Source organism: Protopterus annectens, chromosome 12.part0, assembly GCF_019279795.1.
Source record: "Protopterus annectens isolate FY-2018-M chromosome 12.part0, PAN1.0, whole genome shotgun sequence".
Lineage (NCBI taxonomy): Eukaryota > Metazoa > Chordata > Ceratodontiformes > Protopteridae > Protopterus > Protopterus annectens.
The window spans coordinates 1,160,634,364-1,160,646,673 of record NC_056746.1 but is presented as its reverse complement, the minus strand read 5'-3'; the positions used below and the strand labels follow the sequence as shown (position 1 = coordinate 1,160,646,673).

The 12,310-nt window shown below is 40.5% G+C and overlaps 1 protein-coding gene across 3 annotated transcripts in view; it reads left to right on the top strand.

Annotated features, from left to right (window-relative positions):
• The window catches only part of CHD6 (chromodomain helicase DNA binding protein 6), a 2,211,516-nt gene that overhangs the window by 990,494 nt on the left and 1,208,712 nt on the right, over positions 1-12,310 (top strand). For all 3 annotated transcript variants that reach the window (XM_044090190.1, XM_044090189.1, XM_044090188.1), the window contains one exon: positions 8,163-8,362. In XM_044090190.1, coding sequence (XP_043946125.1) covers positions 8,163-8,362 — 200 coding nt within the window. The remainder of the gene's footprint in view (positions 1-8,162; positions 8,363-12,310) is intronic.

Here is a 12,310-nt window from a genome sequence, read left to right as displayed (position 1 = left end):
TGGTATTAGCCTTCCAGATTTAGAATTGTATTCCTTATCCTCAATTGTTAAGACAATACATTCTTGGTTAAATAACAATTAAAATGTCAAATGGAAAGATATTGAGGGAGGTATTTGGTGTAAATGCAATAATTTAACAAAATCATATCATTCTGAAATGGTTCTACTTTACAAAATTAACTTACCAAAACGTTGATTCCAGTAACATTAAGAGCACAACAGCGACTATTTGCAACATTGAACTCCCAGAACGACGAATTATGCCTCTGGGAAATGAAGCACTTGGCCACCACTGATGAACTTAACCCTGTCCTCCACTATACTGTGATCTTCGAGTTGGTATATTTAGATAGGGGGGAGGGGTGAAGCCCCCCACTCTGGTGGGTTTTATGTATAATTTTATTTTTTTCTAATACAGTAGCTTTAATTTAATAATTATGTTATTTTCCGGGAAACCAACTACTTGACCACCACTGAGGAAAATAATTATTAAATTATTGTATTAGAAAAAATAAAATTATACATAAAACCCACTGGAGAGGGGGGGCTTTGCCCCCCACACCCCCCTCTACCCAAGTATAACAATTCTGAGATCGCACTATAGTGGTGGACAGGGCAACAGTCAGTGCTGACCAAGTGACTCATATCCTGGAGGTAAAATTCACCATTCTGGGAGTTCGATGTTGTAAATTGTCGCTGTTGTGGTCTCAATGTTATTGGAGTCGACGTTTTGGTAAGTCGACTTTTTAAAGTAGAACCACTAAAATAGCTACTAATAAATTTTATTGGTTTGTAGAAGACTATTTTATAGAAAACTAAAACAAACCAGTTAGCTCTTATTATATTAAGAGGTAAAATCTCCTTTAAAAATTAATTTTCAGGAGCCCTGAATTTAAAGCATGGATTTTCTTTGTATTTCTAATTGCCTGTACTCAAAATAGTATTAATATATTTAGTTTAACAACTACAACTACATTTAAAGACAAAAACCTGTTATACTGGTATCAGTTGCTAGACAATGGGAAGTTACAAAATGCTGAACATATCATTAGTAAGTTTGAGTTGAGCAAAGACGTGGTTAGAAATTCAGAATTGTAGACAATTGGTTGAACATAAAATGAATCTAATACAACCAGTAGTTGGGAATTCTTTCCCCATGTTCATTGATTTAATCATTATTGTAATGCCCCAGAATATATTAGAAAGGGACTCCTATCTAAAATAAATATGGTACTTAAGAAATCAGTAGTGTGTCACAGAGAAAACGATTGGGATTATTTTAGACTTGTTAATGACTCTCCAAGTGAAGATGATAAAAAATAAATAAATAAATAATAATACTCCAATCTTCAAAACAAACTACTTCATCACTAAGGTGGAGGATATTCTCTTGATGCTCTTACAAGAGACCTTTAAAGCATCACATAAAGTTGAATTGATGTTTAATAACGACATAGGATGCTGGAGATGTAAACTAAATGTTAAAGTTGACTGGCAGCGTATGTTTTATGATTGTATAAAACTTAAAGCATATTGGGATAATTGGGAGAAGAGGCTGGACTCTGCCCTTCTGAGCTGGGAATTTCTGGTTAAAGGTTTATAGTGCCTGAATATTTGAACTGTATCTTACTGAAATTGGTACACCTTGTTTGCTGTAGCATAGACTAGATCCAGGCCTGCTGAATCTAGCTTTGTTTATATGCTTGTTTGCTTGTTATTTCCCTGGAACGCTAATTCCACCTAATACGCGGCTTCTCAGTGCTTCTGTGGATCACTAGTGATATCTGCATTGCTTACTGTACTTATTTCCTTGTTTCACTTGAAAGAAAGTTACTGTTTGTCGTTTTTGCATTTAAGTTACCTGTAACACATTGCACTTAAGTTACCTGCACTTGCTCACTAAAGCAATTATATAAGTCAGCACTAAAAATTAAAAGCACTACACCCTCACTCCCCACTGGCCCTGGTTTTCAATTATTAAGGAATTCCCAATATTATTCTAGCATGTCCAAAGGTCAGTTGTCAATCTCCTCTCCGGTCCAGCTGGTGAATCTGGGAATCTTGAGGCAATGTTACAACTGCCTCATGTACACAGACAACCCTCTCCTCCTCCCAACAAATTCCAACACATGTGAGAGATGCAACCATATAGCCAAACTGGAGGCTAAGCTCTCTCAACTCAGTACTGGCATAACCAGTCAGGAGGAGAAGGAAACCACACTCACTACAATTCCAGTCTCACATAGACCTACCACGACAGCAAACCAAACACATAATCACACAAAAACATACTGAGGCTCTAAATAAAGATATGCCAAGCAGCAGAGACCTCCAAAGCAGACACCCAAGCAGCCGCTACCCCAAAACAAAACACGTGCAACACATATCTCACAAAGCCAGTGTGCCAAACAGTCACAGCCCTTAAGACTAAACAACACAACTGATACACTTGTAATAGGTGACTCTATCGTCAGGCACACTGACGTCCGCTCACCAGGCTGAACAAGGAGAGGGTCACGGTGAGCAGCCTGTCGGGCGCTAGGATCCGCCACATAACACAAGCACTCAGGTCACTCCAAGGCAAGTACAAATATGACTCAGTCATTGTCCATGCTGGTGTGAATGACCTGAGATGTACCTCCCTGGACTACATGAAAAGAGTCATAAAGGAGCTCTCTGAGCATGTAGCCCAGGCGGTATGACCCTGACCTTGAGTAGCATCTTACCCTCACCAAGAATGATGCCACAATATGAAGACAAGATGATCAATTTCAACAATTGGCTTAAGTACTGGTGTCATTCAAAGGGGATCCAATGCCTGTCAGCTTGGGATGATATGCTCGACAAGCCACGATGCTTCACTAGGGACGGCTTGCACCTGTCACCCCTGGGCTTTCGGATATTGGCAAAGGCTCTTGCTACCCCATAGTGACTTTTTAGGCAAGGCTCAAAAGACAAACCCACCTCCATAGGTATCACAAGGGATAAGAAACTAAGAGTAATGCTACTCAACGCCAGAAGTCTAAACCTCAAGATGCACTTTTCGAAACTCTCCTTAGCATGGAGAACATCGATATCTCTGCAGTAACAGAAACCTGGTTCAGGGCTCCCGAGAGCATCCCAGCACTACCAGGTTATACCTCATACCATGCTTTTCGGCCCCAAGACTTGGACCGAACCACAAAAGGAGGGGGAGTATCGATATTCATCAAAGATACCCACACCTCCAGGTTGGTGGCAAAGCACGAAGCATCAGAGACTATCCATGTGCAACTAACAGTGGGTAAAACTTCCTTCCAGTTTATAGCCTGCTACAGACCACCCTCCCAAACCCAGGAACCCCACTCGGCCTTCCTGAGAACACTGGAAAATATGAAGGTCTCTCCAAACACCATTATATTGGGCGACTTCAACTACCCAAACATAGACTGGGAGCATTACTCTAGCTCCAACACCCTTGCCCAAAGGTTCCTAGAATTTATAAACTCAAATGCTGTGGAACAACTTGTTACCACTCCCACAAGAGGGGAAAACATACTGGACCTGATCATCACCAACATGGGGACTCTATGCTCCAGACCAGAAGTGTATCCCTCACTGGTAAGATCAGACCATAAACTAATCTCACTGGATATTCACATCCCGACCCCACCCCCTGCCCAGAAAACCACAGTGAAAAACTTCTCTAAAGCAAATTTTACACTCCTCAAAACTGAGGTGGAATCCTTCAAAGCCCCGGGCCTGTGGAAAATACGGCCCAGACCGCAGAATCCTTTATAAATGCATTCTATGAACACCTTCAGGAATGCATGGATCATCAATCCCAAATAAAACCAAGACCCAATCCTCCAAAGGCAGGCGTCCTGTCTGGTGGACCCCAGCCATAAACAAACTATACAATAGAAGGAGGAAGCTACTAAATGATAAAGCAAAATCCCAAAAAGGGAAGGCATCACTGATCAGTATTAGCAAAAAACTACGGGCACACATAAAATTGTCTAAGGCCAGCTTCTAGTGAAAAATTGCACAGGACACTAAGGATAATCACAAGGCTTTCTTTAGTTATGTTAGGAACCTGGGTGGTAATTCCCAGATATGCTCAGAATTAGTCCAAAATGACAAAAATACACTGAACCCACAGACATTGCCAACATCCTAGCTGACAGGTTCAGAGCAAACTCCCCCCCCCCCTCCCCACCAAAAGGGCAAATATCTATCCCAGCAGAGTGCTGCCCCCCTGACATCTCAGATGCTCAGGTAAGAGCCGCCCTCTCCAAAGCAAAAACACAGCATCAATGGGACCAGATGGTGTCCTGGCTCGTCCTACATGAACTCCAAGAAGAGCTAAACCCAAACATAAAACTACTGTTCAATCTCAGCCTTACTACAGGATATGTGCCCAAAGAGTGGCGTACAGCAACAGTGGTCCCTCTCCATAAAGGTGGTGCCTCAACGGATCCTGGAAACTATCGCCCCATAAGCCTGACTAGCTTGGTCTGCAAAGCTATGGAAAGGATCATCATGGACCTCCTAAGTAAAGATATTGGGGACCTACAAACACTGGATCCTACCCAGTTTGGCTTTGTTAAGGGCAGATCCTGCCTCTTAAACCTGGTTGATTTCTTTGAAACAGTCACCAAGGCCATTGACGAGGGGAAGGTGGTCCACACAGCCTACCTGGACCTCGCAAAAGCCTTCAATACAATACCCCACTCGGGCATTATAGATAAGCTCACCAGCTTAAATATAAACCCCTATGTCACTAGATGGATTGCAAACTGGCTCAAGGACAGAACCCACATGGTTAGAATTGCTGGAGCCATGTCAGACTCCAAACCAGTTACAAGTGGTGTCCCACAAGGCTCAGTCCTGGGACCTCTCTTGTTCGGTTTATATTTCTCGGAGGTACAGGCCAACACGGAAGGACTGTGGCTGACCAAGTTCGCAGATGACTGCAAACTGGGCGCCATAATCGACTCTCCAGCCGACACAAGCATCCTCCAAAAGGGCCTCATAGAAACAGACAACTGGTGCCAGAGCCATGGCCTCATGCTAAATGCCAAAAGTGAATAGTCATCCACTTTGGCAAAAACAAAGTGCCCACAAATTACCACATAGGTGGAAATCCATTAAGTACAGAAGAAGTAATTAGGGACCTGGGGACCCAAGTTGATAGCAATCTCTCATTTGACAACCACGTGGCCAAAGTGGTTAGAAAAACATTTTATATAGCCCACCTAATCATGAAGGGATTCACATCTAGATCAGGGGAGGTCATCGTGCCTCTTTACTCATCCCTCATCAGGCCCATAATTGAGTACAATGCCCCTTTTGGGATGTACCTTACCAGACACCTGCAGCAACTGGAAAGACCCCAAAAGTACCTCACCAAGAGGATCAAAGGGCTCAAACAGATGCCATATGCTGCCCGGTTAAAGAAACTCCAGCTCTACTCAGTGGCATACCTCCTGTTCAGAGGCGATCTGTGCTTGACGTATAAAGCCATGTCCAACCCGGAATTAATGGACATGCTGCACCTCAGAAAATCCAAATCCCATCGAGCTACGCGCTCGAGAGACTTTAACCTCAGCACTGAAATAAATAGGACATGCTGGAGGGACAGATTCATAACCCAGAGGCTCCCTTCACTCTGGAATAAAATCCCAGTAACAGGTTAGGCAGAGTCCCTCATTGACTCTCTTCAAGAGGAATCTTGATGAGTGGATGGGAGATCGTAGGTTTACCCCGGGTATCACTTCTGTGTCACTGTTAGACAGAGGCACAGTATACTAACCTCGAAAATGGGCATAGCAAAATTCATTTAAAATGGGTGGTGAAAGCCAAACACATTCTGGCTAGGCTTATAAATGCCCTAGGGCCGATAGCCTAGTATGAACCTATGAACCTATGAATTCTCTCTTACAGTCTGTTTTTAATGATAAGAGATTTGGTTGGCTTAAATTTATTTTATTTAATACACCTATTCACACTTGTGTCATGAAAATAAAATACCCTGTTTTATGGAGTATTTTAACATTAGCAAGAAAACTCATTGCCATGAACTGGAAGAATCAGACGACTCGTACTGTGAAGGAATTTGTACACTTGGCAACTGATGTTTGTCATCTTGAACTTTTCACGATCAAGACAAGAACATCTAGAATCATCTCTTCTTATAATATATGGTTGAAATTCAAAGAACTGCTTTATAAACAGACTTTAGTAATTAACTAACAGCTACTCTTATTGCATTTCTTTTTCTGTTTAAAAAGCTTTGTTTTATAGTAGACACCATTGTAAATAGTTATGTGAGTTATTCTTTTAGGTATGTATATTTGTTTCATAATATTTATATTATATATTAATGTTTTGTTCAAATTTTCAATTGAAAATTGTGAAAAAAGTAGCTATCCAAAGTTGAGGAGTAGAAAGTTGGTCATATTTTATTTTGAAACTTAGTAAAGAGAAACAAGAACATGACATTGGTTATAAAACAAATGAAAATAAACAATAAAAATGTAAATAAAAATCATTCTACTGCAGGCACTGGGGAACAGAATTATTCTGAAATTCCTTCCTTCACAGTAGCATATGTCACACATGAAACTGCAAGGATAAGTGCAGTAACAGTTTTGTCACCTCAGAAGTAGTGTGGGGGAGGGCACTGTCAATTCATCTTGGACTACAAAAGGATACTTTGAACGAAGGCTTGCAGTTTAGCCACTTTTTTGGTTGCAGCTTTATAACCCCTTAGTGTAATGTAAAACAGGCTCTGAGACAGACATAAATAAAAGTCATTCCAGGGAAAAAAAGCAGTTCTGGTACAAAGGTATATAAGATGACAGTGACTGAACACTAATCCTTATATGTCAATTGGATGGGAGTACACCACTACTTTGTCTACTGTGACTCCTGTAAAGCAGACGTGAAATAGGTTATGAGAAAAAGAAAGTATTGAAGAAAAACAAGATGAAGTTGCTATGTTAAGCCCCATTGGCAGCCATTTGTGGAAAAAACATATTAAAAGTCTAAAAATTCTACAAGAAGCAGTTAGAGTGGGATGTTAAAATAGCTCAGAAAAGAGTGAAAAAATAATTTTTTAGTTGCACTGTGGAGTTAAAAACTGTCACACACATTTTTTTGTTCTGAAATCTTCTGATCATTAGCTTTCCTCCTGGCTACCCCATTTATCCATTTGTTCCCCTTTGATATTAGCCTTATGGCTATTTAGTTCCTTGGAGTGAGCATTGGGTGAACTGAGAGCAGAACCACTGCTTACATGGAAGAATGGGATTTGTTACTTTATGGTTTGTCTTCCCATTCCATGCTTGAAACATGCTTAAGGGGTTAGTGTTCAGTGGAATCTGCAGCAGCTACTCTTGACTCCATGTGCAATGTAAATAAAACTCCACCTCATCTCAATACAATACCTGCCCCCACCAAAAATCCAAACCCTGGACAGGTGCACAGGCACATAATCGCCAGTCTGTCCACCTGAGAGAGGGAAGTGGGACCCTTCCATTCACTCCATACCGTGTCCAACCATTTTACTGGTCATGCTGCAGACTGAGTGCCAGTCATCTGGGGTTGTAGTCAGGGCTGTGTCCCTCCTGTACACCACAGAGCTGGGCACACATACAATTTAAACACTCTGCTAAACTTTGCATGTCTCTTTCTCTACCACCGTCGTCTTAAGTAATAGATGTCTAGTGACAGCCATCATGTCAGATTGTGGGACCACATTACTAACATTCAGCAGTGGATTAAGTTTGTCTTCAGATCACATGGTACAATTGACATGCATTTATTATGCAGAACATGGTACATTACACACTCTGGGTAGCTACTTGTTTAAATGCAGTACTCGTATCGTTTCCAGAGTGGGACACAACAACTTGATAGCTTAATTTTGATGTGCTTTTATACAGCGGCTTATATGTGCATTGTTTTATAGAACTGTGTTACTGTATAATTTTTACTTGTAAAGCTGTTCTTTGAACATGGTTGGCCCAGCTTCATCCCCAGTGACATTAATCTCCATTTAATTATTCCCTTCTGTAGCATGCAGTTTGAATTGTCTTATAAAAAGCCTGATTTGCAGAAGTCCTGTTTATGAATAAGAATGCTGTAAACATTTGTTTCTTTATACTTTCCTCCTCTAGATGGGGACGTTGGAAGGATATTCTAACTCATGGTCGCTTCAAGTGGCACTTGAATGAAAAGGACATGGAAGTGATTTGCCGTGCTCTTTTGGTTTACTGCTTGAAGCACTACAAGGGAGATGAGAAAATCAAAAGTTTTATATGGGACTTGATCACCCCAACCAAAGATGGACAGAACCAGGCACTTCAGAATCATTCAGGTACATCAGTCTGAGCTGTCATGTTTTAGAAGCATGACATACTTGTATGTCATTTGAGGAGATGAAAAGAGATTTTAATACTGGCCTTGATAAATTGTCACATAGACGTTTGATTGCCTCAGGTTTTTTTTATATAGGATTATTTTGTTTATAATTTATCAAATGTTTAATGTACTGATCCAAAACGGACTGTTTTCATCCAGTACCTGGGTGCATTGCACATAACTGTTATTCAAGTATATCTTATTAAATTATAAATACAAAGCAGTGTCAATACCCAAGAAAAAGGATGTAGATTTGTAGTTGAATTACATTCAAAAAAAGAACATGAAAAACCCAATAAGCCTGTTGAGTCAGTATGATTTCCATTAGTGTTGACATACATCAGTAGAATACTTGCAGGAATTAATTGAATTGAGTTGGTAAAGAAAAGCGGATGCAGTAAAAGTTAGTAAGCAGAGTAGATCATGAAGAGCTGGAAAGTTATGGGCAAGGGGAAGAGGGTCAGACATTTGTAGACTGATAGAAGCAGCACATAGACCTTTCTCTTAAGTGCTGAAAACGTTTAGTGTGTAGTTATAAACCACAGTATTTCTAAGGAAAGATGGAAGGGGCCTGATAATTGGGCACCTTAGAACACTGGCATGATTTGATTGAAGTCTAAAACTGTAATGAGCACTCTGGGGGGCTATTTATTGGTAAAGAATGGTTAAGGCTCCAGTTTTGCCAGTAGTTGTAATTAACTTTCTAATTTTCTAATTAGGTTTGGAAAAAGAAGGATCCAGAACTGTAGAAAATGGGGTGTTCCCTTTGATTTGAAGAGGTTAAATGCTGCATCTGGTTGTTTGCCACCTGGCAGTGACCATGGAGGCTTTTCTGATGTGAGAATCCATTGTCAGTCTCAAGATCTTCATCAAGTAATGGATAATTGAGTCTGTGGAAAAAAAGTCTATGATCTGGAGTAGCAGCATTGAGAGAGGTTAGTTAAGTTGTGCTAGAGCTTTACAAGCAGATGATTACTGAGAAAAAAATCTAGTTTAGTGTTGTCTAGGATTTGTTGGTAGTTCACAAAAGCACATTTGTTCAAATAAGTGTTTTGGGTACAGAAATAGCAACAATAACCAGGAACAGATACAGTGTGTCAGAGGATAATTTTTGTTTGTATTACTCATCCTGCAGTCTTAATACTAGTTCTGTAGTATAGAAGTTCTGGCTTACCAAGTCATAAATTTCATTATTTGCTTATGAGTCTTATTGTAGCAATTTTGTATTTTGTGAGAGGTTTGCTGTTTAAAGTAGTGAATGAAGACTGATACTGGCTGTGGAATCATTGCTTTAAGCATGAAGCTTACATTTAGGCTGTTCAGGAATGAGATTTTTATTGTACTGGTATTGTGTGGGGCTCTTTAATGTTGACATATTCAGAATTGTAGTGCTAGATGAAGTTTGTGCTTTTGCCTCTTCAAAATAGCCAGCCATTTTAAACCCCATTTCTTACATGGGTGGATGACCTGTACAGTACCACAAGACCTTTTTTTCCCCATTTCTTTTGTTCATCGTATGCCCCAGAGGTCTCAAATGTTGGTCACTTGTAAACCTGACAGAGTCTAAGTCTGTGAATAGTTATAACAACTAAACCTATTCCTCACCACCTTGCTCAGGCACTCCTTTAATTACTTCCTGTCCTGTCCCATTGAAGGCTCAGGATCAGGCCTTATAGTTTCTTCTTTGCTTCAGCCTTCATAGCAGCCATTCATAGTAATGATCTTAAACATGATCTTCAACACTTGAATTCCATGTGCCACAGTTGACACTGTGGATGCTGTAGCTAAGGCTCTTGTGTCAAGTTTCTGTCTTCACAAGGTGCCCTTCTTTAATCTGTCATCCAAGCACGAGAAAAAATAACCAAAATTATGTTTTGTTTTCATAGAAATATTTAAAACTTATCCATAAGTGTTGTACAGCAGATCTCTCCACACAAAACTACTGATGTAAATTGGCATTGTACATTCATATTTTGATCGCTACCGTTCTGCTTCATTGCTTCTGTATTTCTATTAAAAACACAGCCTGCATATGTGGGCTTTCCGTCAGTTAATAAAGAGGCATCTCCACTGTTTTTCTTTATTTAAAATATTGGAAGTATCACTTGCAAGTCAACTTCTGTATCACCCTACCAGTTACCATGAATACACTGTGTGCCTTTTCTTTTCTCCATTTTGTGTGGTGTGTTCATGTGTCATAGCAGCAACTGTAATACTACAGTTTTAATTGTAAAACTCAGTAGCTATGTTTTGGTTACATTTTAAAATTTCTTAAACTGTGCACTTTCTTTTTAACATCCTGTGCTACAATCTACTCACATCCAGGAGTTTCCATCTTGATGCTTAGGTGGGCATTCATAACCTGGTTGACTTCTTTGAAAAAGTTACTGTGGCCTTGAATTGAGACATATTGGTACACACTGCTTACTTCAGCCTAGGAAAAGCTTTTTACACCATTCCGTCATAGATGTCGAACCTTATGTTAGCCAGTGGATAGTGAACTGTCTCACTGCCAGAACACAGCAAATGAAGATTAAGGGCACACACTCCTCCAAAAAGCTCATTACCAGTAGTGTCCCTAAGGCTTGGTATTTGGGTTGCTTCTGTTTATTTTTGTCTGCTATCAAAGCTCATGTCAAGGGCCTTTTGCTGACAGCTTACTGATGATTGTTAACTTGAAGTCATTGTCACCTTCCTGTGGACTCCCAGATTCAACAGGAGGGACTAACATGTACAAACGAATGATGCCATGACTGTGACCTCAAGCTAAATTAAAAAAATATAGTACTGTATCCTCATGGATTTCTAAGACCATTTCATTTTGATTTTCTTTTCATGGCAAATGTCTTTCCTCGTCGGTACAGGCACATTCTACTAGGCAGTTGTCTCCTGTGGTGCATTTTTCAAGGGTCTGGATACCAGTTCTATCCTTGAGGGCAGCTTGGTCCTCTGTTCATAATTTCACTAAGCATTACAAGTTGGATATAATTTCCAGGACAGGCTTTGACAGGGCTATCCTGCAAGGGTTTGTAGAGGGCGTTCTTCTCTGCCTTCCTCCTCCACCAGGCTTCCTGTTAAGTTCTTGTACTCTCCATTAAGTAAAGAATACTGCAACAGTGATATGGAAGGGCATAGTACAGTTGTGCAAAATCTTACCATAACATGAGATGTCCTTCTCTTCACTGTTTCAGTATTCAATCCCTCTTTCCCTTCTACCTCTTCTGTCCTAGTTCTTGCCCTGTATTTTTGTTGCTGTCCTGGCTGAGGGGTTCCAATTCCTCTTCATTTTTCCCTTCTGGATGCACATTTTCTCCTTGTCCCTAAGAGTATTCTGCTCCTCCTGGGGCTTTTTCAGATGTTCTTCGTGTTTCGCTGTTGCACTCATTACATTTCTGTCACCTGCTTGCAGGTAGCTCTCAGTCGGCCTGATTAACAAAGTCTTGGGTCCTGCATTGGTTGCTGTCTCTTCTTCCATGACGTCACGTCGTCAGGGGTATAAAACATGCAGCCGACGTCATTACATCTGTCTTTCTTGCCGTGCAGTGCCCGAAGCAGAAGCATTTGCAAGTGCCGGTCGGCCGACTTCTGAAATTTTCATTTTCGAGTTTCAGAACCGAAGTCTTCAACTAAAAGTTAAGTACCCCATTGGGGAAACTTTTTCTTGCTTTATCTGCCATGGCTTAGTGGTAAACCTCAATAGCTGTGTGTGCAGGGTCCTGGTTTCGAGTCTTGCAGAGGCCGTTTATCTAAACCGATGTCAGTAAAAGTAAATAATTGTATTTTTTGTGGAAAGCAAATACCTCATAAAGATTTTCATTCGTACTGTATTCCTTGCCTAGGCCTTGACCACGATGTACCTCGCTATCGGTTTTGTGCCTTATTTAAACCACAAACTATCTGTTGT